The sequence below is a fragment of the Hyaena hyaena genome, unplaced genomic scaffold (genome assembly GCF_003009895.1).
Source record: "Hyaena hyaena isolate Hyena2069 unplaced genomic scaffold, ASM300989v1 scaffold_74, whole genome shotgun sequence".
Taxonomy (NCBI): Eukaryota; Metazoa; Chordata; class Mammalia; order Carnivora; family Hyaenidae; genus Hyaena; species Hyaena hyaena.
This window is the reverse complement of record NW_024080706.1, coordinates 2,068,270-2,091,593: the sequence shown is the minus strand read 5'-3', so window position 1 is coordinate 2,091,593 and position 23,324 is coordinate 2,068,270. Positions and strand designations below refer to the sequence as shown.

The window sequence follows — 23,324 nt, the reverse complement described above, 5'->3', positions numbered from 1 at the left end:
ACTAATTAAAAACAAAGCTGTTTCCTCCTCTCCGATGGCTAAAAGCTTGAATTCTGCAGCCGGCCTAGGCTCAAGTTCCAGCGTGGTCACTTAATATCTGTGTAATCTTGGGCAAATTGCTTAGCTTCTGGGTACCTTGGTTTCCCCATCTGTATGAGGACAGTACTATGGAGTACCTACCTAATAGGCTTGCTAGTGTTTCTTACCCTATAAAGTGCTAAGAATAGTGACTGAGAATACTGTTAAGTGGGCTCACTTTAAACTTTAGCTCTTATGATGTTAAACCACATTTAAATTTGACTCCCTTCCTTTATCCCTTTTCAGTATCTGCCTGGCCTCTTCCACTGACTACTTGTTTGGCACTGAAAGCCGTCCCAAAAATGGCCTTCCAGTCCAATCGCATGGATGTCTAGCTCTGGTACCATTCTAAATAATTTATGGTTTGCTGACTTCTGAAATTGGAGTCTGGTAGGCAGTTTGCTGTTAAATGTATGTCACACCCTAACCTCAGCAGGGAGAAGGTCAAGTGTTTCCCTTCCACCCTTTGCACTGAAGCCTTGTCATCCTTCAGAGAAATGCAACTACCCAGTGGTTCCTTTCTCAGACTCGAAGCATGCAGTTGCCCACCCCCACACCTCTTCCCATAACCAAGTTTACTGGGTCATCATCTCTTTCAGGAAAGCCCATAAGGCTGTGAGTTTAATACAACACAGGGTTTTAATCAACTGCTCACTTGGTTGGTGACAGCTTAGAAATTCAGGCCCTAGGAGTCAAATATGTGGTTCTCTTTCTGGAAAGGAGTCAATTTCCATTGTCCTGAGTACACACAGGTAAGACCCACCACTACTCCCCCACCTTCCAAGAGAAGGCCTGACGTGCGCCCCTCAACCCAGCAAAGCCCAAGGCAGCTGCACCTGATCCTGGGCCGCCTGCTCCTTTCCTCCCCTCCCACTTAGCCAAAGCTCAGGTCTTAGAGTTTGGATCCTCTGGCTGCTGCCATTGGGCCGAAGAGATCCAGGGTCAGAACTACAGTCAATCTGCCCTGCTGTTGGGGAAGACAGCGAGTGACCCAGTCAAGCAAGGCAAAGAGAGGCAGGGCAGTAACCTTCGAGTCAAGTGAGGTTAAGGAATGGTTTGGTCAAGAGCCTCAATCTGCGAACAGCATCCAGATAGTAACAGCGCGGTGAACACGATGTTCTTCAACCTCAACTTTATCCTCCAAAAGACAGGCACCAGAACGATCTTTGGCCAGAGCCATTATAATGGACCCCACTCTCAGAACAAATCTAGATCCTGGCACATTCGATCAGCTTCGCCCTTGGGTAGCCCAGGGCGGGATTTCTCTCCCATCCGTCCATGGCCGAGGCCCGCACACTTACCATTGGCGTTCTTGCCACAGATGAGATGTTCATAGGGCTGCAGGACACCCCAGAGCTCGGCGTCGTTGTTGATGACCATTTCCAGGGCCTCGGCGGACACCTCCCCGCCCCCAGCCCCTCCACCGTCGGGGCTCTGGCTTGCCAGCACCCTGGCCCGGATCTCCTCTACCAGGTTCTCCATGCAGGCGGTGAGCGATATGGCCGCGTACTCGTGGATGCGCACGGAGATGCGGGTGTCCACCATCCAGCGGAAGAAGCGGCCCACGGAGAAGGTGAGGCCACAGCGCGCGGACTTGCCCCGACGCAGCCCGTCCCCGGCGCTCATGCTATACAGGGACAGCGCCTTGACCGCAGCCAGCGCGCAGCTCTCGGCCAGCGCCCAGCTGTGCACCAGGCGCACGGCGCTCTGCACCTCGAAGCGGGTGCACTTGGCGTGCAGCACGCTCAGGCGCTGCGCCTCGCGGGCCACTCGGATGAGCGCCCTGCGGAGCAGCCCAGCCAGGCGTCGCACCGCCTCGGCGGAGAAGAGAGGCAGCCGCCGGCCGCCGGGGCCTTTGCGAAGCACCCGGGCCACGTCTCCCTCCGTCCAGGGGAACTCCTCCAGCTCGGGGAGGCGCGGGCAGCGCGAGAAGAGGTCCGCCACTTCGGGGTCCTCGGGCAGCACCGTGTTCACCGTGTCCCAGCTGTTGTGGCGGCTGTTCATGGAGCCGGAGTAGCACCACCAGGCCGCCCCGCGGTGCTGCTGCGCCGAAGAGTTGAGCGCCTGCGAGTTGGACTTGGAGGACGAGAGGCTGAGCGAGCGGCACGAGTCCCCGGCCCCATACCCGGAGTCCAAGGTCAAGTCCTCTAGCGTCTTCAGAGTGGAGCTATACGTCCCGGCCATGGGGAGCCTGCCTGTCGCGGCCTCGCCGAGCAAGGGGCGCTCACAACTCCATGCTCCCCTCCCCAAGTGGGCAGAACCAGGCTCTAGGCTCTCCGGGACGCCCTCCCTCCTCTCGGCGGCCACATCGTCCGCCCGGAGGCCTCGGGAAGGCGGGCGAGATTCTCGGCGGCCGGGGCCCCACGCGCCCGGCGTCCGAAGCCAAGCTGTCACTGGAACGGCCCCCGCAGCTCCTCCTCGGCACCCCCCTGGCCCACCTCAGCTTCCCGCCAGCAGAGCGTCTGTCCTCGGCAGAGCAGGAATCCCGAGAGAACAGGGCGGCGGCAGAAGGAGGCGGCGGCTCGCGGCGCCGCGCGGGTCCGGGACCAGCCGGCAAGAAAGCGCTCGGCAAACTTCTGCGCGGCGCCGGCCGCCCGCACAGCTGGGTACCCCGCCGCCGCAGGCATGCAAATAACCCGGGGCGGCTCACCAATCATCGTCCGCGATGGGCATGAGCCGCGCCAATGAGCTCCTCAAGGGGCGGTCACTATGCAGATTTCACCGGGCTGCGGGTGAAACCCCGCGGCGGCGGAGGCGGGGCTGGAGGCCGAGGGTCTGGGGAAGGCGCTGGGACGGAGGTGGAGGAGGGGGAAGGGAGAGTAGTTGCGCGGCGTAGCGCGCTGGGAGGTGGGAGCAGAGATCGGGAAAGGAAGGGTCGAAGCATTGGGCTCGGGAGCTGACGCTTTAAAGAAAATTTTAAAGGAAGAGCCACTGTGCGCAGCCCCCCGCCCGCCGTCCAGGCTTTGGGCGTTCGCAGCTCCTTTCCAAGCCCTCTGCAGCCGACCACCAAGGCTGACTTATCGCGTGTGGGTCTGGTGGGGGAGGAGGGCACCAGCCAGAGACCCCACCTATTTCTGGGACTTTCTGGCAACCCCCTCCCATTTTCTGAGATGAATTAAACTCCTCTTGTGTTTAGAGGGAGGAGGGACGCCCCTTCTTCTCCGAATCCGTCTGGTTTTCTTCACGTTGCTCTCCAGGTTCCAAACAGAGCAGAGCTGATGAATAGACGGGCTCCAGGAGGCCTGGGATCCCTTCCCTCCCCACCACTTGAACTTACGCAGTTTTCTGAGTATTAATCGGGGGGGGGGGCGGGGGCGGGAAGAGGGTCCTAATTTTTGTCAGATTCTCAAAAGGGTCCGTGACTTCCCTGTTACATCTGTACAGGACTGCATGCTGTCAGGTGTATCCTTTCTGTCTCAAGTGTGAACGTCCGAGTCGGTGTGTGAAGGCGAGACATTTACCGAGAGCAGGCCTCCGCTGGGAACAGCTGGCTGCATGCACCACCTCCTAATGGTGTGCCAATGGGCCTCGGTTTCCTCCGGGGTGAAATGAGCGCTGTCCTCCGAGCGGCGCCCTTGAAAACCTGTTTCAGGGCCTGTGTCCAGAAGCGGTCAGTGGGAGCGCGGTTGGTTTCCAGCAGCCCCACGCCCAATCCGCTCCGTCTGGCCGCTGTCCTGCAACTATCCACACACACGTGCTCGAGTGTGCATATGCCCCCTCCAGTGGAACCGCAAAGTCGAGGAGGAGATTGTGCACGCGTTGCCCCCAAGTCAGCCTCCGGCGCTCCTGAATGGCTCCTTTGTGCTCTATCTTACACAGTTCCAACCTCGTGCCGTGAGCTGGATACGAACTAGAAATGTCTGGTTTGTCTCTTTCCTTCTGAGATTAATGGCCCTTTCCCTGTGAAACTCCTTTTTCTTCAGCAGTTTGGCTTAATTTTGGCCTTCCTGCAGGTCTTTATTTATGCAATATCGCCTCCTCACGGTTCGAAGTGGAAACCGAGTCCAGGATGAAAGTGATAACGAAACACAAGTCCACAGAGATCAAGTTAACAGAGGGCACAAGATGTGACTACATATGATAGAAGTGAGATGAGAAGTCAAAAGTAGGTATTGAGGTTCAACCTGCCAAAAATTCGGAAACAAATATGATGCAATGAAAACTTAGGGGAAACATAATTTTAAAGCAAATGTCGCCCTCTAATGGACATTTAGGAGAAAGACATTCGCCACAGCGGGTTTTTTTTTTATTTTTGCTATGCTGCGCATTTAATAAGCAGAGAAAGTTTCTTTTCCAAATGCTTAATTTTTTAAATGTTTATTTATTTTGAGAGAGAGAGAGAGAGTGCGAACGTGGAAGGGGCAGAGGGGGAGACACAGAATCGGAAGCAGGCTTTAGTCTCACTACAGAGCCTGTGGCTGGGCTGGAACCCACCAACCATGAGATCATGACCTCATCGGAAGTCAGAGACTTAACCGAACTGAGCCACCCAGGCGCCCCAGCAAAGAAAATTTCTTAACTGGAAATTTACAACAGGGAACTAAATGAATGGAAAAGTTATCTGGGAAAGAGCCAATGGCATTTATCTTATATTTAAGTGACTTGGTGGCATAGAAGTGAAAATATAATCAAACATGCTACAGCAAAATTTCAGAATATTGTGCATGTTAACCTACACCACAGAGATTTGTTCCACAAAATTCAGCCCTGGAAAATAATACTTGAAAAACAACTGAGTTTCATTAATAAATAAATTACATGGAGGGAAAGACACGGATAGGAAACCTATACACTAAAAAGGACGTAAGGTATATCAACTAATTAGCCATAATGTGTGGAATTTATTTGGAATTTGATTTTTTTTAAATCAATAAACATTTGACATTATGAAACAATTGGTTATCAGGAACACTGCCCAGATCTTTGCTGTTATGAAATCATTGTTACTTTTTTGGTGTGGTAATGGTAGTATGGTTATGTTTACTAAATGTTCTTATCTTTGAGAAACACATACTTAAATAAGTGTTTTGTAATTTTCTTTCAAAAAAAAAAAAGAAAGAAAATTCTTACTGGAAAATCCATTAAAGGGACTAGAAAGTTAACGAAAGACAGTTACAGTTGTAGATCTCTTCTCTCTCCTATGCTCATTAGAGTCCTCTCTTGCTAATTTGAAGACCGTAAACCTGGGATGTGTCTCTTTGTGTTTTGTGTAATGAAGAGAGACAATAAAAGGAGGAAGAGCAATAGAGGTAGAGGACAAGATACATTGAGCTGTGTTAGAAATTAACCAACTGATTGATTTCCGTTCATCTTTTGGGAAGTTGGCAAGCAGGGTGAAAAACTTTGGATCAAGAAAGAAAGGACATGGCTTCTTAGACATACGTGTGTGCATTTAATTAAGGCAATCTGGTGGTAACGTGCTTAATGTTAGGAATGCAAATTATATTAGAGCAAAAGGAAGTATCATCCCAACCCAGGCCTGGCCCAAACATCATTGTTGGAGAAAAACAATTGTCGTGTATCTGGACAAGTAAAAAAGCACATGAAACCATGGCAAACAGTGGGAGAATTCCCAGGGGAAAGAGCAATTAAAAATCTGGGATTGCCCATGCAAAGATCATATAAGAAGCTTGAAATAAAACTTAGAAACTTTACTTTGGCTGATGTTTCTTATTCTGTTATACGGTGTCTTACAAAATCAAAATCAATCTGGAGATTAAGGAACAAAATACCCTAGAATTTATCTTGAAAGGAAAGTGAGTAAACCTATTTAAGGACAGACAGAACTCTCTAGGAGATAGATCATGTCCTTGACTTTAGGGAGTGGCCAAGTTTTAATTTAGTTTGCAGATCTTTTTGGTAAATTCTCTCAATAATATTTTTAAAAAATTTTTTTACATTTATTTATTTTTGAGACAGAAGAGAAAGACAGAGTGTGAGAGGGGAAGGGTTAGAGAGAGAAAGAGGGAGAGAGAGAGAGAGAGAGAGAGAGAGAGAATCCGAAGCAGGCTCCAGACTACAAGCTGTCAGCACAGAGCCCGGCGCGGGGCTCAAACTCAAGAACTGTGAGATCATGACCTGAGCCTAAGTTGGATGCTTAATTGACTGAGCCACCCAGGTGCCCCTCAATAATATTTCTTAAGCGCCTACTGGGTCTAGACTGTGCGAGGCACCATGGAGGTGCATTAGACAAGATTTCTGCCATTAAAAAAAAAAGCAAAAACAAAAACTAAAAAACACCAAGCCCAATATGTAGAGCCAGGCATATGAGACTAACTATTCTGCAAAATATGCTTTGCAGAGCTGTTCAAACACCACGGACCAAGGGCCTTTGCCAGCTCTTCGACTCACCACATAGGTTGATGCACCTGGAAGACATATGGTATGAACACGAGGAAGAAAAGACTGTGGAATGCAAGGAGAGCAGAAAAAAGATGCCGGTAGTTACACAAGTGTGCCACGATTAGCAGAGAAGTTTTGTAGCGGGCAATCAAGCAGAACCCTCAGTTGTTGAAAAAGGAACCAGTGGTGTGGAAGATGTGAGGTGACCCTTCCATCCCACGCAACCCACGTTAGCCCATTCCCAATGCAGTTCTCTCTTGCTCACTTGTTCTCTCTCTCTCTCTTTCTGCACCTCATGACTAAAGAGACATACAGATCATTTGAAACAAAGAGACCCCAGTATAACCAAGAGAAAAAGAAATAACACTTCTCCAAAGCCCATTCTGTGGAATAGTCTCATGGGTTGGTCTGTGATAAAAGGGTCAGTAGTTTGGGAAATTCTGCATCCTGTTTCTCCCTCTAGTATATTCATGATGAATGGTATTTTATTTAAGGCTCTTTTATATTTCCTTTAATCCAGTACACACCAGGCTTAACTAAGCACAGAACCCCCTCCCCCCCCAATCCCGGGGCTGCTGTGAAGTAATTGGAACTTTTTATTTACCCTGAAGCAGAAAAGACAATGACCTTGTTTTGTGAGTCTGCTCAGGCAATAGAGGTAAGGCAGGACCCTTGGAAGAAATCCAGATAAATCCCAGAACAGGGCAAGGTACCCCATGTGACCCCTGCATAAAGCTGGAATTTAGTGATCTGTTAGACACAAATGTGATTCCAAAGGTAGATTCAAACCTAATGCATTGGTCCACAGGAGAAAAGGAGTTAGGGTGGATGTGAGCACTGGCACAAGTCAAAAGGTCCATGGAAAAAAGAAGATGGTGGGGGTTGGAGGTAGGGGTTGGGTATCTTCAAGGGGTAATTGTGCTGTTAGGCAGTTGGTATCACAGATTTGTTAGCTGGTATTAGAGACGAAGCCATCAGCATCAGGGGGTTAAGGGTCAGAACTGTAGGGGATGGTCTGGAACTTAACACTACAGAGATGAATTAAAACAACAGGACAGAAATCCAAGGAACAACCTCCAATGCCCAAACCCCACATCTGGGTGTTCTACTTGCCAGTTCTCAATTCACTGCAGTTGTGTTCTTCCATCCTGGTATAGAGAATATCTAGAGTGAAATATGACAGTCCACTCTGCAATATTTACTAAGCATTCGTATTTTAAAACTCATCTGGCATTCTTATTAAAATCCAAAGCCCCACCCCTCCTTTTAAAAATGGTTTTATTTATTTTTGAGAGAGAGAGAACACGTGCACAAGCAGGGATGGGGCAGAGGGAGAGGGGACAGAGGACCCAAAGTGAGCTCTGCCCTGATGGTAGCAGTGAGTCCAATGTGGGTCTTGAACTCATGAAATGTGAGATCATGACCTGAGCCAACCAACTGAGCCATGTAGGTGCCCCAACCACCACCCTTTCTTAAAGGTCCTGATTCAGTAGGTGTAGAGAGTGATCTAGGGAAAAGTATATTCAACAAGCATTCCCAGAGTGCTAAGACATTTGTTTCTTAAACCTCAGAGTGCCTAAGGACTGGTATAAAAAATGCTTATTCTTTTTTTAAAATTTTTAATATTTATTTTTGAGAGAGAGAGGGAGGGAGGAAGAGAGGGAGGAAGGGAGGGAGGGAGGGAGAGAGAGAGAGAGAGAGAGAGAGAATGTGCACAAGTGGGGAAGAGCCAGAGAGAGAGGGAGACAGGGAATCTGAAGCAGGCTCCAGGCTCCAAACTGTGAGCACAGAGCCTGACTGGGGGGCTTGAACCCACCACAAATGGTGAGATCATGACCTGAGTTGAAGTTGGACAACCGACTGAGCCACCCAGGCACCCCTGAAAATGCTTATTCTTGAGCCATACCTGCAGAGATTCTAATCCAATAGGCCTATGAATCTTCATTTTTAATCTGTAGGTCTCAGGTGATTGGAAATCCAGAAAACTGGCTCTTCATTTGCACATCAGGCAGTTCAGGTGCTCCCAGAAGGTGGCGGTCTTGTTCATTCTACTGAAAACTTGTTTGTTAAAAAGTTAAATTACTTCCTTGTGAGCTGGATCTTTTAAAAAGTTTTAGATTTCCCAAGTGGCTAGATCTGGGGCTATATCACTATTCATATTTATGAGTGCATTGCATAATTTGAAGATTTATTGAACCATTGCATAATCTGACGAGGTCTCTGTCTTCCCTGGAGCGAGGATGTTAATATACAGGAGCGACTGTACACAGTTCCCAGCACAGGGATAGAATGATCTTCAGAGCTCAGACAGTGGTTCTTCCAGTCTTTTCAATGCAGAATTAATTTGAAAACAAGGCTATGGTAGGAATATCTCTGAATTTAGCAGCAAAGGTTTAAAACCGAATCCTATTTTAGTCTTTTATAAAAGCACTCCAGAAACGCCTGGGTGGCTCAGTTGGTTAGGCCTCCAGCTCTTTTTTTTTTTTTTTTTTTAAATTTATTTCTAGGAGAGAGAGTGAGAGACAGAGCTAGCAGGGGAGGGTCAGAGAGAGAGGGAGTCACAGACTGAAACAGTCTCCAGGCCCCAAGCTGGCAGTCAGCACAGAGCCTGACGCGGGGCTCGAACCCACGAACCCTGAGATCATGACCTAAGCGAAAGTTCGACGCTTAACCGACTAAGCCACCCAGGCGCCCCAGGCCTCCAACTCTTGATTTCCACTCAGGTCATGGTCTCCTGGTACATGAGACCCGGCCAGCGCAGAATCTGCTTGGGATTCTTTGTTTCCCTTTCTCTCTGCCCCTCACCTGCTGTCTCTATCTCAAAAATAAGTAAATAAACTTTAAAAAATTACCAAGATTTGTCGACTTCTACTTGAATGATATTAGTTATAAACTTTTTATTAGCGAGAATTCCAAACAGAAAAATAGACAGAATTTGATAATGAACCCTCATGTACCCATTGCCCATCTTTAATAATTGTCAGTTTGTGGCCAGCCTTTTTGACGTTATCATCTATTTCCCCGTCTCCAGTATTTTTTAAAGCAAATCTCAGATGCCATAACAGTGGGTAATGTCCAACTAAGTCTGTCTGCCAGGCTGGTGCAGTGGTTTGAAGCCTGTCTAATAGGACCGTTCTTATTTTGAGTCCTGATAGTGCCACATTAGGAGAACATGGCCAGAGGTTGCAGAATACTGCCCCTGATGACAAGAAGACACTTGCAGATGTGGGTGCCACTTTAGATTCTGGGGTTTAGGGTACCCTTGACTGGGTGCTACTTTCCCTTCCCCATGCAAAAATAACCATGTTATCAGTATAAACAACCGCTATTAATCTGTTTTCTTAATTTAAGTTTATTTATTTTGAGAGGGAGAGAGAGAGAGAGAGAGAGAGAGAGAGAATCCCAGGCAGGCTCCTTGCCACCAGCATGGAGCCCCAAGTGGGGCTCAATCTCATGAACTGCAAGATCATGGCCTGAGCCAGAATCTAAAGTCAGTAGCTTAACTAGCTGAGCCACCCAGGCACCCCTGTTATCTTAATTTCTGAATGAAGCCAGTACACCCCACACTTTTATCAAGGGGCTGTCCAAAGGATGCTAAACAGAGTAATTCTCCAATAATTCTTTTTCCTGTGTATGGTTTTTGGTTTTTAAATCACCACCTTCCCCTAAGTTAGAAAAGCTTTTAATGTTTATATTTGGAACCTAAGATAGCAACTTTATTTGCAGTATATATGTGTGTTTCTATATTTAAAATTTGTATTTGGAAAAATAAAATGAAAATAAGTAACAACTGTAAACCCATCCATTAACAAATTATACAGAGAAGGAAGTAAAAGTCCTTTGTTTATTCCTTCAGTCTCATGCCCCTTGACAATTGGACTTTCCAGAATTTCCCTTTGAGCTTGGTGCGTGCGTGTGCGCATACACACACACGCACACACACACACTTTTTTTCTTTTCACAGGGATGAATTTTTGTTATATATAGGTTCTGCCAGATGCCGTAGGAAATGATAACATGGATGCCTTTCCAAGGTAGTTAGTAATATGTTTTACTACAGTCTTTTCAAAGACTGAATAGTATTCCACCACGTGATACACCATAATTTCTTCAGCTAGTCCTTTATTGAGGGGCTTCTCTTCTTTCTTCCTTTCTATTTCCTTCTTCCTGTTTCCCTCCCTCCCTCCTTCTTCCCTCTATCCTCTTTCCTTCTTTCCATCTTTCCTTCTTTTATTTCTTCCTTCCTTTTCTTTCTTTCTTTCTTTCTTTCTTTCTTTCTTTCTTTCTTTCTTTCTTTCTTTCTTCCTTTGCTGTACAAACAATTCTGTGATAAACTTTCTCATACATGAATCTTTCTCCCCTTTCAATTATTTCAATCATATACTATATGATTCCTAGAGGTGGGATTATGGGTCACTGAGTATGCTCTTAATATATTTATTTATTTTTTTTATTTTTTTAAAAATAGTTTTTGTTTATTTCTAGGAGAGAGAGAGAGAGAGACAGCGTGAGCAGGGGAGGGTCAGAGAGAGAGGGAGACACAGACTNTTGGTTTTATTTTGCTCGGGCTTTTTTAATTTAAATTTTTAAATTGATTTTAAATTTTTTTAATGTTTTATTTATTTCTGAGAGAGAGAGAGAGAGACAGCGTGAGCAGGGGAGGGTCAGAGAGAGAGGGAGACACAGACTCTGAAATAGGCTCCAGGCTCTGAGCTGGCAGTCAGCACAGAGCCCGACGCGGGGCTCGAACCCACGAACCACGAGATCATGACCCAAGCGAAAGTCGGACGCTTAACCGACTAAGCCACTTAGGCGCCCCTTAATATATTTTTTTAAAAAGATGTATCACCGAAGTTGCCCCCCAAAATGTTATACCAGTTTACATTCTGTCTTCTCAAATCATAGGTATCTTCCAAGGTTCAACAGAATTCCTGCTCCCAGCTTCTTGGTGAAACCTTCCCTGGTAGTCTAGCCCATTTTAATTTGTAACTTCCTTACCACTCAGTGCTCTTGTCGGTTTCATACATGACTGTTCTTAAAACAAGGCACTTTGTTAGAGAGATCTAATGAGCAAATGTTATGCCCTCACCCCCCTCCTCACCTTTCCCTGCTTCACACCTGGACCTGTCATTTCTCCAGAAAACCCTGGTTCCTTTTGGCATGGGCCTCCTGGAGTTATCTCCTCTGGGAAGCTTTCCATAACCCTCCCAGACTCTACCCCACACCTCAAACCCACTTCTGCTGTAATCATCCCTCATCACAGTGTGATGAAACTCTTATTTCCTGGTCTGATTTTTTCCATTTTATTGTAAACACCTTGAAGGTGCAGATTTTATTTCATTTAACTGTATATCTCTGGTTCCTACCTAGCACAGACCCATGGTATTCAGTAGTTTTGTTGAGTAGATGAATGAATGACATTTGTCATGTATGCCCAAAACATGATTGGATAGTTTCATGAACATAGGTCTTTTCTTTCCAACAGTACTGCTTGTTTTTGGAAGAACCCTGTTTTGTATCTCTTGCTTTATACCTTTTTCCCTTCAGAGCCTAGCACTGTTTCCACCCAGAACAGGCGCTCAGTAAATATTTGTTGCATTAAACTCAGGTGATTAACACTGAATTATGCAGCAGTCGTTGCTCAAAAACAGAAAGCCCTATCTCCTTGTAGGACTACACACAGCATGCTTGTGAAGATTATACAGCACAGGATTTGTAAACTCAAGAAACACGACAATTTACAACACTCATCCTCTCTTCAAAATGAAGAAGATTCAGGATCAGGTAGCTTAGCTAGAAAGAAACCAGTATTGTAACTGGATGCATCACTTATGACAGCAAACAGGAAAATTTACCCCAAACACTGAGTCTTCAGTTGCAAAATAATCTAATAAAGTAGGTCTTCTAGTTACCTTACAACCTCACTACAAAAATTATATTTTCCAGGGAGCAGAAAAAATCTAATCAGTATTCTTTATTCTGGCTTATTGTTAATGTGACAATTATATAAAGTGATGATTCAGGTTGTGGCTGTCTTTACGTCCATTCTGGCATCTTAATGACAAGAATAAAGCCATTTGCCTCACCCATTCATCGATGAGTCTGAAATTCCAACCTGCTTTCTGAAATTCTTCAGGGGTAATTGATGTAATAATACTGATGAGCCAACACTTGCTTTGCTGTCATCTGGCTTTTTGTTTTGTTTTGGTCTTACTTTATTTTTTAGAGCAGCTTTAGGTTCCCACCCAACATGAGAGAGAGGTACAGAGATTTCCCATACACTCCTTGTCCCCAAATATACTTGTCTTCCCCCTTATTAACATCCCTCACTGCTAGGGTGCATTTGTTACAACTCCTGAACTTACACTGACACATTATTGTTACCCGGAGTCCGTAGTTTCTGTTAGGGTTCACACTGGTGTTGGACACATGGCACTGTACATGTCATTATATATTTGTCCACTACTATAGTAGCCTACAGAATAGCTCCACTGCCCTAAAAATTCTTTGTGTACCACCAGTTCATCTCTCCCTCCCCCCACCCCTGGCGACCACCAATCTTTTTACTGTCTTCATAGCTTTGCCTTTTCTAGCATGCCATACAGTTGGAATTCATCTGTCATATAGTTGGAATTCACGTTTCAAAGTGTTAAAGAGTGGAATGAGACCCTTGCCACACTTGGGCAGGCTGGAAACTGGTGACCTAAGAGGAACTCAGGGTATAATCTTGGGGACAATGACTTTTAGTGCTCTGTAATGTGACTCCCGTGTTGTTCCTAATATTTGATAAACTGGGGCACACTGAAACCAGAAGAGCTAGTCATGCTGTGTTGGCATCATGGTACCATTATCCCCACGTTGGACCTGCCTCAGAGGCCCTGGGTCAGTGTGTGTCATTGAAGGAATCTCACCTCTCCTTGTCCTGCTTCTCATTTTCTTAAGCAAGAATAAAACCTCTAGAGAGCAAACTTGCTCTTTATTTGAGCAAAATGAACATGCTGACAGTCAGTGTGGAGTTGAGCAAGGTCACATTCAAGATTACAGCAGGAAGTATACCCATAGTTTTGGCAAGCCACAGAATTTTGCCCTGGGTACACTCGGTCTGAAATACAAATAATGACAGAAAAAAATACCTAAAGAAAAGTGGAAAGGTAGTCTACAAATTATCTCAGGCAGCCTGCCAATTTGGCTTCAAGAAGACGTTACATTTCAGAACTAATCATCTTGTGTTTTATAGCAAAGTTACACCCTCCAGACAGCCACAGAAGTAAAAGTAATTGAACTTTGGCTCATAGTACATGTACCTCTGATCAAGTTCAATCTATAGCAGCTAGGACTAAAACGGAAGATCACAAAAAGCAACAAAGCTGGGAGATGTATAATGTGGCCATTGTCTCTCTTTTTAAAAATAATTTAAAATGTTTATTTATTTTTGAGAGAGATCAAGAGACAGAGTGTGAGCAGGGAAGGAACAGAGAGAGAGGGAGACACAGAATCAGAAGCAGGCTCCAGGCTCTGAGCTGTCAGCACAGAGCTCAACGCGGGGCTCAAACTCAGGAACCATGAGTTCATGACCTGAGCCGAAGTCAGAGGCTTAACTGACTGAGCCACCCGGGCACCACCCAGGTGCCCCCTATTGTCTCTAAATCTGACTACAGGTGAAGCATTTCATATGATAAGTGGTTTTACTTCTTGGAAAGTGTGGTAAGGAAACCAGAATGAGCTCAGATATTCAATAAGGACAATAACAATATTCATGGCAGTATTGTCAGTGATTCCAGAAAGATAGAAACAACATAAATATCTAACAACAGCAGATCACTAAAATAAATAGAATATCCACATAGCAAAATAATATGTAACCATTTAAAATGAATTTGTGGAAATATATCTTTTATCTTGAAATCTGTTCATGATACATTAAGTGTAAAAAGTAGATTATAAAACATGTTTCGATCCCACTTTTGTTAAAAAAAATAGAAAACATGACAATAAACTATATTTTAAAAAAGGATGAAATCAGGATTAAAAAAATATGAAACAACTTAAAATGTTGAAGTGCTAATAGTGGCTCAAGGGAAATAAAGTATATGGGATTACAGTTTTAAATTTGTTTCTGTTTTTGTTTTTTGTTTTTGCTTGTCTGCATTTTCTGATCTTTCTGAGGAGGTACATATTGCTTTGTTATGCTAAAACAATACATTTTGAAAATAAAAAATATAGGGCCTGGCTCTATTAAGTATTACGAAAATAAAGGAATGAACCGAAAGTTGCTTAATGTCCAATTGTGCCTTTGTAGCAATTTGTGCTACCATGATGTGTGAGAAAAATGTCTTAGTAGCATATTTCACATTGCATTGTGATTTGTGTGTTTACCTATCTGCCTCTCCTTCAGCCCAAGCTTCTCCAGCTTGGGATTATTATTATTCACATTTATATCCCTAGCACGTAGGCTGGGAATGTAGAGGGTGAGTAAATGTTGAATAATTGAGTATATGGCACAGTGAAGAATGCGGAAAGATTTCAGTTTTAGTTTCAGAGCACGATGATAGCAATCACACCGTCTGTCTTGCTGTAACCTAAGAATGTAGCCAATTATTTATTTGTATTAGGTTTGACTTGAAAAAAGCAGTTGTTCTCAAACCTAGATGATGATCAGAAATATCTGGGAGCTCTTCTCACAAACAACCAAATCAGGATCTGACATAAAGAATCTCCAGCTGTAGATGACATCAGGGCAAAAGTCTAGTCCACCACAGGAGGTCCTTGAGACAAAGTTAAGAAAAAGGCCAGGGGTCAAGGGCTGAAGACAATTTATAGACATCACATGTTTGTGTCGTGGGTGCTACTCAAAGACGCTGTCAAGTTTGGGGATGTCAGAAAGTATTACAGAAAAACTGCAAACAAAGCAAATGATAACACTCAGTGCTTTCAAGAAGGATAAAGAAATGAATGGATACTTCAATGCATATTTTCTGGAGATCAAGTGAAGCATACTCATCAAAGCCTTATAAATAAGCATAACTTTTGACCTAGTAATTTCACTTCTGAGGATTTATCCTAAGGAAATTATCATGGATGTGCACAAGAAATTCACTCCAAGGATGTTGATCACACTTCCATTTAGAATACCAAAAACAAATAAAAGAACTCTGAAAATTAGTAAAGGAAATCTCTCTAAAATGGAATTGGGAGGTTTTGGAAGGGAGAGTTCTCACATCTCCCATTCGGTATTCAACTGCAGATGCACCACCATGAGATGTACTTGACCTTACTTGGATTTAGCCTTGCACGTGGATGCTACTCTACCGCTCCAGCAGGAGGAAGACACACTTTTCTTTCTAATGCTTATTTTATTTTTGATATAGAGAGAGCACGGCAGAGTGTGAGTAGGGGAGGGGCACAGAGAGGGAGACACAGAATCTGAAGCAGACTCCAGGCTCCAAGCTGTCTGCACAGTGCCTGACACGGGGTTCAAACTCAGGAACTGTGAGATCATGACCTGAGCCAAAGTCTGACACTCAACTGATAAGCCACTCAGGTGCCCCAAGACATACTTTTCTTATCAGCCCAGTAACAGTTCAGCCAATGAGAAGCCACCATACATCAAACTCCCACTTTCCTCTAACAGACTTGTAATTTATAACAGTCTTTCCAAATTACGCCTTTTCTCCTTTAAAAAAGGAGGGGGGCTCTCCTTTCTTTCCATGACTTGCCTAGTTTTACTACAGCTTGTTTGTCCCTGATTGTAATACCCTTTAATGCCCAAATAAACCCATCTTTTGCTGGTAAAATAACAGGCAGTGTCTATTTTTTAAGATGAACAGAACAAAAGAACTAAACCATAACAAACATCATCAATGTCCAACCCCAGAGAATTGATAATGGGTATGGAATACCCAACTAATAGAATATTTTGTGACAACTAAAAAGATACTGTAGAAATATATTTCTAGATATGAAAAGATGCTTCTGATATTTTGCCAAAAATTCTTTTTTTAAAAAATGTTTTATTTATTTCTGAGAGAGAGAGAGAGAGAGATAGCATGAGCAGGGGAGGGACAGAGAGAGAAGGAGATACAGAATCTGAAACAGGATCCAGGCTCTGAGCTGGCTGTTAGCACAGAGCCGATGCAGGGCTCGAACCCACGAACCGTGAGATCATGACCTGAGCCGAAGTCAGACGCTTAACCGACTGAGCCACCCAGGCGCCCCCATATTGCCAAAAATTCTCTCTTTTTTTAAATTTTTTATTTTATTTCTAGGAGAGAGAGAGAGACAGCATGAGCAGGGGAGGGTCAGAGAGAGAGGGAGACACAGACTCTGAAACAGGCTCCAGGCTCTGAGCTGGCAGTCAGCACAGAGCACAACGCGGGGCTCGAACCCACGAACCGTGAGATCATGACCTAAGCGAAAGTCGGATGCTCAACCGACTAAGCCACCCAGGCACCCCCAAAAATTCTTAAAGGACGTAATACCGAACAGTATGCAAAGTAGACCTAACTTTAGTCAATGAAAATATACAGATGGATCAAATATAACTACTAGTAGTTGCATCTTAGTATTTGCATCTGGAAGAGGGAGATTGTAGGTTATTAGAAGTTTCTTTCATTTTTCTGTCTCTTCTGAGTTCTTTCTAGTAAACCTATGTTGCTTTAAAAATAAGAAAATGAAGACTTTAACAAAACATACACATATTAAAGCCTAATATCAATAAGTTCAGAAGAGAAAGGCTTTAATTTTTGAAGTCAGCTCTTATATAGCCCTTCTTGTACACCATGCATGCTATCAATTCACTAACTATTTAATCATGGCATTACATATTCATTAACTGTTTAATCCTCATCACAATCCTGTGAGTAAGTGACAGAGTGAATGGAGCCAGGATTTGGACCCTGGGAGTCTGGCCCTACAGTCTACCCTCCTAGCCAGCACTCTACTATGAGGGGACAAATCTAGGTCTGTGTCTCCCTGTCATCCCATCTCCATGATGTCCATTTTTCATGTCTTATTGATTCTAGGAAGGTTGGGAGCACAGACTGGAGAGAATCTGCCTTGCCTGCTGAAGTTGGCTTTGAGAGTGATCCTAGGCCAAGTGCAGTGGGTGAAATCGATCCTCTCAGCGCCTTCTGCCCTACCTGCCCCTCTTGCTAAATTTAGTGCCATTGCTTGATTATTGATACTAAAGGTCCATTCTAAACATCCTGGAGATTTCCTGATAGATTTCTACTATCTTAAAGCCTAGTTATCTTATTAGTTTAACCCTTGGCTTTATACTCAGCAACTGCTAGCAAATCTTCAGAAATAAGCCAATGCTAACATGACAAAGCACACAGCTGTGTTGATGATATGTCACCCTCCAGGCAACATGTACATATAAATAGAGGCCTTCTAGAAATTATTCCTAAAGCCAAGGAATTCATTATTCTCATGGTAGATATTCTGGACATCGCAGGTGAAATATTTTAGGCATTCATAACTGAGCTGGCTAAGGAACAGCTGTTTCTGACCCCTTAGCTCCTACCAACTTTCCTAACAAGGCTGCAAAAGCTAAATGACCCTGTCCCCAGCCTCCTTGCTGTGAGGGGTAGCCATGTGGTGTGGTTTTAGCCAACAAGACGCAGGTGGTTTGTTAAGAGTTTGGGGAGAAAAATTCTGCTCTGGCTATTGTCTCTAAATCTGACTACAAGTGAAGCATTTCAAATGATAATGTGGTTTCATTTCTTGGAAAGTGTGGTAAGGAAACCAGAATGAGCTCAGATATTCAGCAAGGACAATAACAAAATTCATAGCAGTATTGTCAGAGTCTAAAAGGATAGAAACAAAGTACATATCTACCAATAGCAGATCGCTACAATAAATAGAATATCCACATAACAGAATAATATGTAACCATTTAAAATGAAGTTGTGGAAATATATTTTTTATCTTGAAATATGTTCATGATATATTAAATCCATGTACCCTGCATAATATATTCTGATGCATATACCCTGCAGAGCCTCCTCCTGCCCTGGGCCAGATGCCTTCAAATTTACACCTGGAGCTGTTTTAATCATTGGTGACTGGAAGGAAAAGGTCAGAAGCATCTTGAAGATGCCAGCCCAGAAACTGAGGCATTGAGCCAACACCAGCAGCTGCCCATATCCAGATCTTTTTTTAATTTATGAAAAATTGTCTCTGTGAAGCCACTGTCAGTCAGTTGCCTTTCACTGCTAGCCAAAGCATTCCTAACTGATACACACATCTTTAAAAGCAAACCACAGTTCAAGTTCATGGCTCTAGTTTTATCCAGAACGTTGAAGTTCAGTTCCAACATGTAGAAAGACAAATAAAACCAATGGTCCGCATGACTGTGGTATTTGTTCATAGCACTCCCGAGCATGTTATATGTCTTTATTTAATTTCTGGTTACTTTATAAAGAAAGACATTAAGATTAAAAAGTAGAAGCTACTATCTAAGATTCATCACAGGTAATAAAATGCAATATATAGCATTAAAAATTCTATTTTTTTACTGACTTGCCAAAAATATTTGATAGTATTCATTTATTCAGACTTGTGGTTACTATTTTTCAGTTTTGATAAATCCATCAGGTTCTCAGCAAGAACTCACTGGTTGGGTCTGTTTTCTTTCTTAGTCATCTTCTTTTATCTTTTCCTATTTCCCTTCCTTTCCTTAACCCCTTCTTCTCTTCCTTCCCCTGCCTCCTCTCTTTTGTAAACCCACAATCCCATACGGAAAGAAAAGAATAACATGTATCAGGATGATATAATAAATAATAATGAAGCAAGCACTCAGGTCAAGATCCATGCGCTGGATATCTTCTATGTTTCCCTCACATCCATTGTCTACCTGCAGTCGGCCCTGGAAGTGGACCAGTGTGACCCCATGAGCAGCGCTTCTCTCTGACTCTCTTTTGGGTCTGGCTGATGGGGACGGTCTGTGGGAGATCTGAGAAGGAAAGAGAGTGGGGGTCGGGCATCTGTTCCCTTGGCTCCTAATGTGAGGTCATCTAAGGCTGACTGTATCTTTCTGCTCCTCATGACGTGGTAGAATCTACTTCGTTTTCTGTCCTGATCCCAGGAACCACATCTTCTCCTTGTCCCTGCTGGCCTAGGAGTGTAACAACGTGGGTGCCACTAGCCCCAGGTCGCACAACCATCACTTGTGTTTCTCCTGCACCTGCACCTTTGTAATTATTGTCTCATAAATGAACAGTCCTCAAATTACCCGATTTTTAGTAAGACTGCTGTTTCCCATTGAATCTTAATTGATCCAAAATAGATACCACACGGTCCAATACAGTAGCTGTTGGCTGCTTGTGGCTGTTTAAATTTTCATTTTAGTTAAAGTAATGAAATAAAATTAAAATTCAGCATTCAGCTCCTTGGTCACACTAGCCACATTTCAGATACCGAATAGCAACAGATGGCTGAAGGCTACATTGTTGGCAAGTTCAGATATACAGAATTTCCATCATCACAGAAAATTCTCCTGGACAGCGCTGATAGACTATTGACCAGCCCCTGACCTCCTTTCTCCATCAGTCTTCTTTTGTTGCAATCATACCCTTGCTTTTCTTTATCATTTTACCACCTCTGTAGGCTTACTAAACAATACCTTTTAAGCTTTGTCTATTTTCAACTGTAAAATGTAATTTTATAGTATATGTTTCTGTTCTCTAGAAACAGTTTGTTGGGTTTTTTTTTTTTTTTTGAGAGAGAGATGTAGAGAGGGCATGTGTAAACAGGGGGAGGAGCAGAGGGAGGGCGGCAAAGAGACAGAGAGACAGAGAGAGAGAGAGAAAGAGAGAGAATCCTAGGCATACTCCATGCTCAGCATGGAGCCGGATGTGGGGCTTCATCCCATGACAGTGAGATCAGGATCCGAGCCAAAATCAGGAGTCAGACACTTAACTGACCAAGCCATCCAGGTACCCCTGGACTGTTTTGAACATCTACTCATGTTATATTTAAATAATGCTTATCCGTCAACATTGCTATATAGTATTCCATTATATGAATATATCACACTTAAGTAAAAATCCATTCTACTGTTGCTGGATGTTTGGGTTGTTTCCAGCTTCTAGTCATGAAAAACCATGTATTTTCTTCTTTGTAGATATTTGTACACATAGGCACACATTCTTGTAGGCTATGCACCTAGAGTAGAATTAAATTGCTTGGTCATACAGGGTGCATTTTTTCCCCTTTAATAAATCATGTCAATCTGTTTCCCAGAGTGACTGAACAAATTTACACTCCCATCAGCTGTATGTGAAAATACCTACTGCTTTACACCCTCACCAGCACTTGGTATTTCAGATGTTTACATGACAACCATCCTGATGTGCAGTGGTATCTCTCAGTGATTTTTAAATTTTATGTGCCTGCTTACCAATGAGGTTACTACCTTTCAGGTCCAATTTCATTTTTTCACACATATATAGTCAAGTATCTCAGCATCACTAAAAAAACCCAGTTTTTTCCCTATGTCCTGTGCTACTTATGTTTAACTCAAAGTCCATGTAAGTATGGGTCCGTTTTTAGGATATGCTTTTCTTGTCTTTTGGTTTCTTTATTATTATGTCAATTTCATACTGTTTTAATTACTGTAGCTTTGATATCAACGTATCTTGGTATCTGTTGGAGCAAATCCTCTGACATTTTGCTTCTTATTCAAGCTTGTCTTGGATATTTTTGGCCCTTTGCATTACCATATATGTACATTTTAAAATTAGCTTGTTAAGTTCTAAAACAAAAATCCCCAGATTCTATTGAGTGTTTTGGTCAATGAATATAGTATATCTTCCCATTTAATCAGGTCTTCTTTAATATACTTCAGTATAATTTTATAATTTTCTCTACAGAAGTCTTGTATCTTTTTAAAACATTTTATTTCTGGGGTGCCTGGGTGGCTCAGTCAGTTAAGGTTCTGACTCTTGATCTCTGCTCAGGTCATGATCTCATGGTTTGTGAGTTCCAGTCCCACTTTGGGCTCTGTGCTGGCAGCGGGAGCCTGCTTGGGATTCTGTCTCTTCTTCTTCTGTCTTCCTCCCTTGCGTGCTCTCTCTCTCAAAATGAATAAATAAAAACTTAAAAAAATTATTTCTAGATATTTAGTATTTATGATGTTATTTATAGCATCCCTTTCAAATTTTATTTTCTATTTTTTAGTTTTTGGTGTAGAAATGCTGTTTTATTTTTCTTTATTGACTTTGTGCCCTAGCAACCTTGCTAAAATGTCTCACTGCTCTACTAATATAAAAGTAGGTTCTTTTGTATTTTCTTTTTTCTTTCCAATTGCTTTGTCTTTTATTTCTTTTTCTTGCTTTATTGCTCTACCTGGGGCCTCTAGTGTACCCAAGAATGTCAAGTAGAGGTTGTGAATAGACTGTCTTTGTCTTTTTTCCAATCACCAAGGGGAAGATTTCAATTATTCACTCAGTTGATTATTGCTGTTTTCTTTTACCAGATACCATGTATCAGATTAAGATTAAGGAAGCTTCCTTCAATTCCTGGTTTGTTAAGAGCTTTGTTTTTGTTTTTGTTTTTTGTTTTAAGTCATCAATGGATACTTAATTTTACCAAGTTCCTTTTTTGAATGCATTTAAATGATTATATGCTTCTTTCCACCCCCACCTAATTACTTATAAACCAGCCTCATGAAATGAGCTGGGGAATTGCCAGGTCTATTTTCTAATACAAATACCTTACACCATGCATCTATGGGTATACCAGTTTAGACTCTTTTGATTGCAAAAATAACAGAAGCCCAAAAAAGGAACTCAATGTCCCTTTTAACTAAAATTTTGGCAAGGTGAATTTAAGCATCAACTTACGTAATTAGGACTCTTTCTCTCCATCACTGTGCTCTGCTTTTCTCTGTGTTGGCTTCCCCATACCCTCCCCACCTCCATCTGGGGCAAAACAACTGCCAAAAGCCAAGAGGCACCTTCTTCAAGTTTCAAGTTCAACAGAATAAAGTTAGGCTCTTTTCTCTCAGCTTTCGCAGTAAAATTGTCATTGTATCTCACTGGCTGTGACTGGGCCATGTTCCCATCCTTAATGCCATTACAATGCCAGTGTCATTAATGACCTGATCCATCAGGCTTTAGTTATGTGCCCGGTCCTGAAGTTGGGGGTAGCATAAACTCACCCTGAAGCACATGGATTGGGGGAGAGACAGGATGTAGGTGATTTCTCAGAGGAAAACCTGGAGTATGGTTATCAGAAATAGAATTAAAGAATGTCTCCTATACTAACCTAGACCTTTATTACTCCCAGTACCTCTGCTACATCTATTATAATCTTAATTTGCTGATTAAACTTGCGCTGTTTGTTTGCTTTGGTGTATGTTTAATTTGGTTTATTAAGTGCCTTAGGCACCGTGCTAAGTGCTTTAGATCAATTTCTCCTATAATTCGCACAACAACCTTAAGAAGTAGGTACAAATATTACCCTCATTTATAAAATAAGGCCTAAGTGAAGGGACAGAACTGGGATTGAAACTCAAATCTATTTACTTCACTCAACGCTGCTTCTCTAATCATCTACCTCTAAAATAGGATATTGAAATTGATAAATCTAATTTTCTAACTTTAAGCCCCTTGATCTCATTTCAACAGAATTTTGAAATAATATCCCTGAATGTGTTTTGTAATTTAACATACCCCAGAGGAGCATGCAAGGGGAAGGACATACAATTTGTCACAAAGGACGTGCTTCAACAAGAAAGCTGAAGGAAACAAGGATTAGTACCAGTTTGCCCTGTTGCCCAGCCTTCATCAGTGGCATGGGGCCATTTCTGAATTTAGATTCCCTGTGAATCAGCCATCTAATCCCAGAGCTTCACATTAAGGAAGTATTATCTGGTCGGCAACAATGGCATAACAAGGGTA

At 43.1% G+C, this 23,324-nt stretch overlaps 1 protein-coding gene and 1 pseudogene across 1 annotated transcript in view; one reads left to right on the top strand and one right to left on the bottom strand.

The window, feature by feature from the left end:
* ABTB2 (ankyrin repeat and BTB domain containing 2) overlaps positions 1-2,666 on the bottom strand; it is a 172,296-nt gene extending 169,630 nt beyond the window's left edge. The window contains exon 1 of the mRNA XM_039233357.1: positions 1,380-2,666. Coding sequence (XP_039089288.1) covers positions 1,380-2,262 — 883 coding nt within the window. The 5' untranslated portion in view covers positions 2,263-2,666. The remainder of the gene's footprint in view (positions 1-1,379) is intronic.
* A 96-nt stretch (positions 2,667-2,762) lies between these two features.
* Positions 2,763-23,324, top strand: part of LOC120232564 — a 54,769-nt pseudogene continuing 34,207 nt past the window's right edge.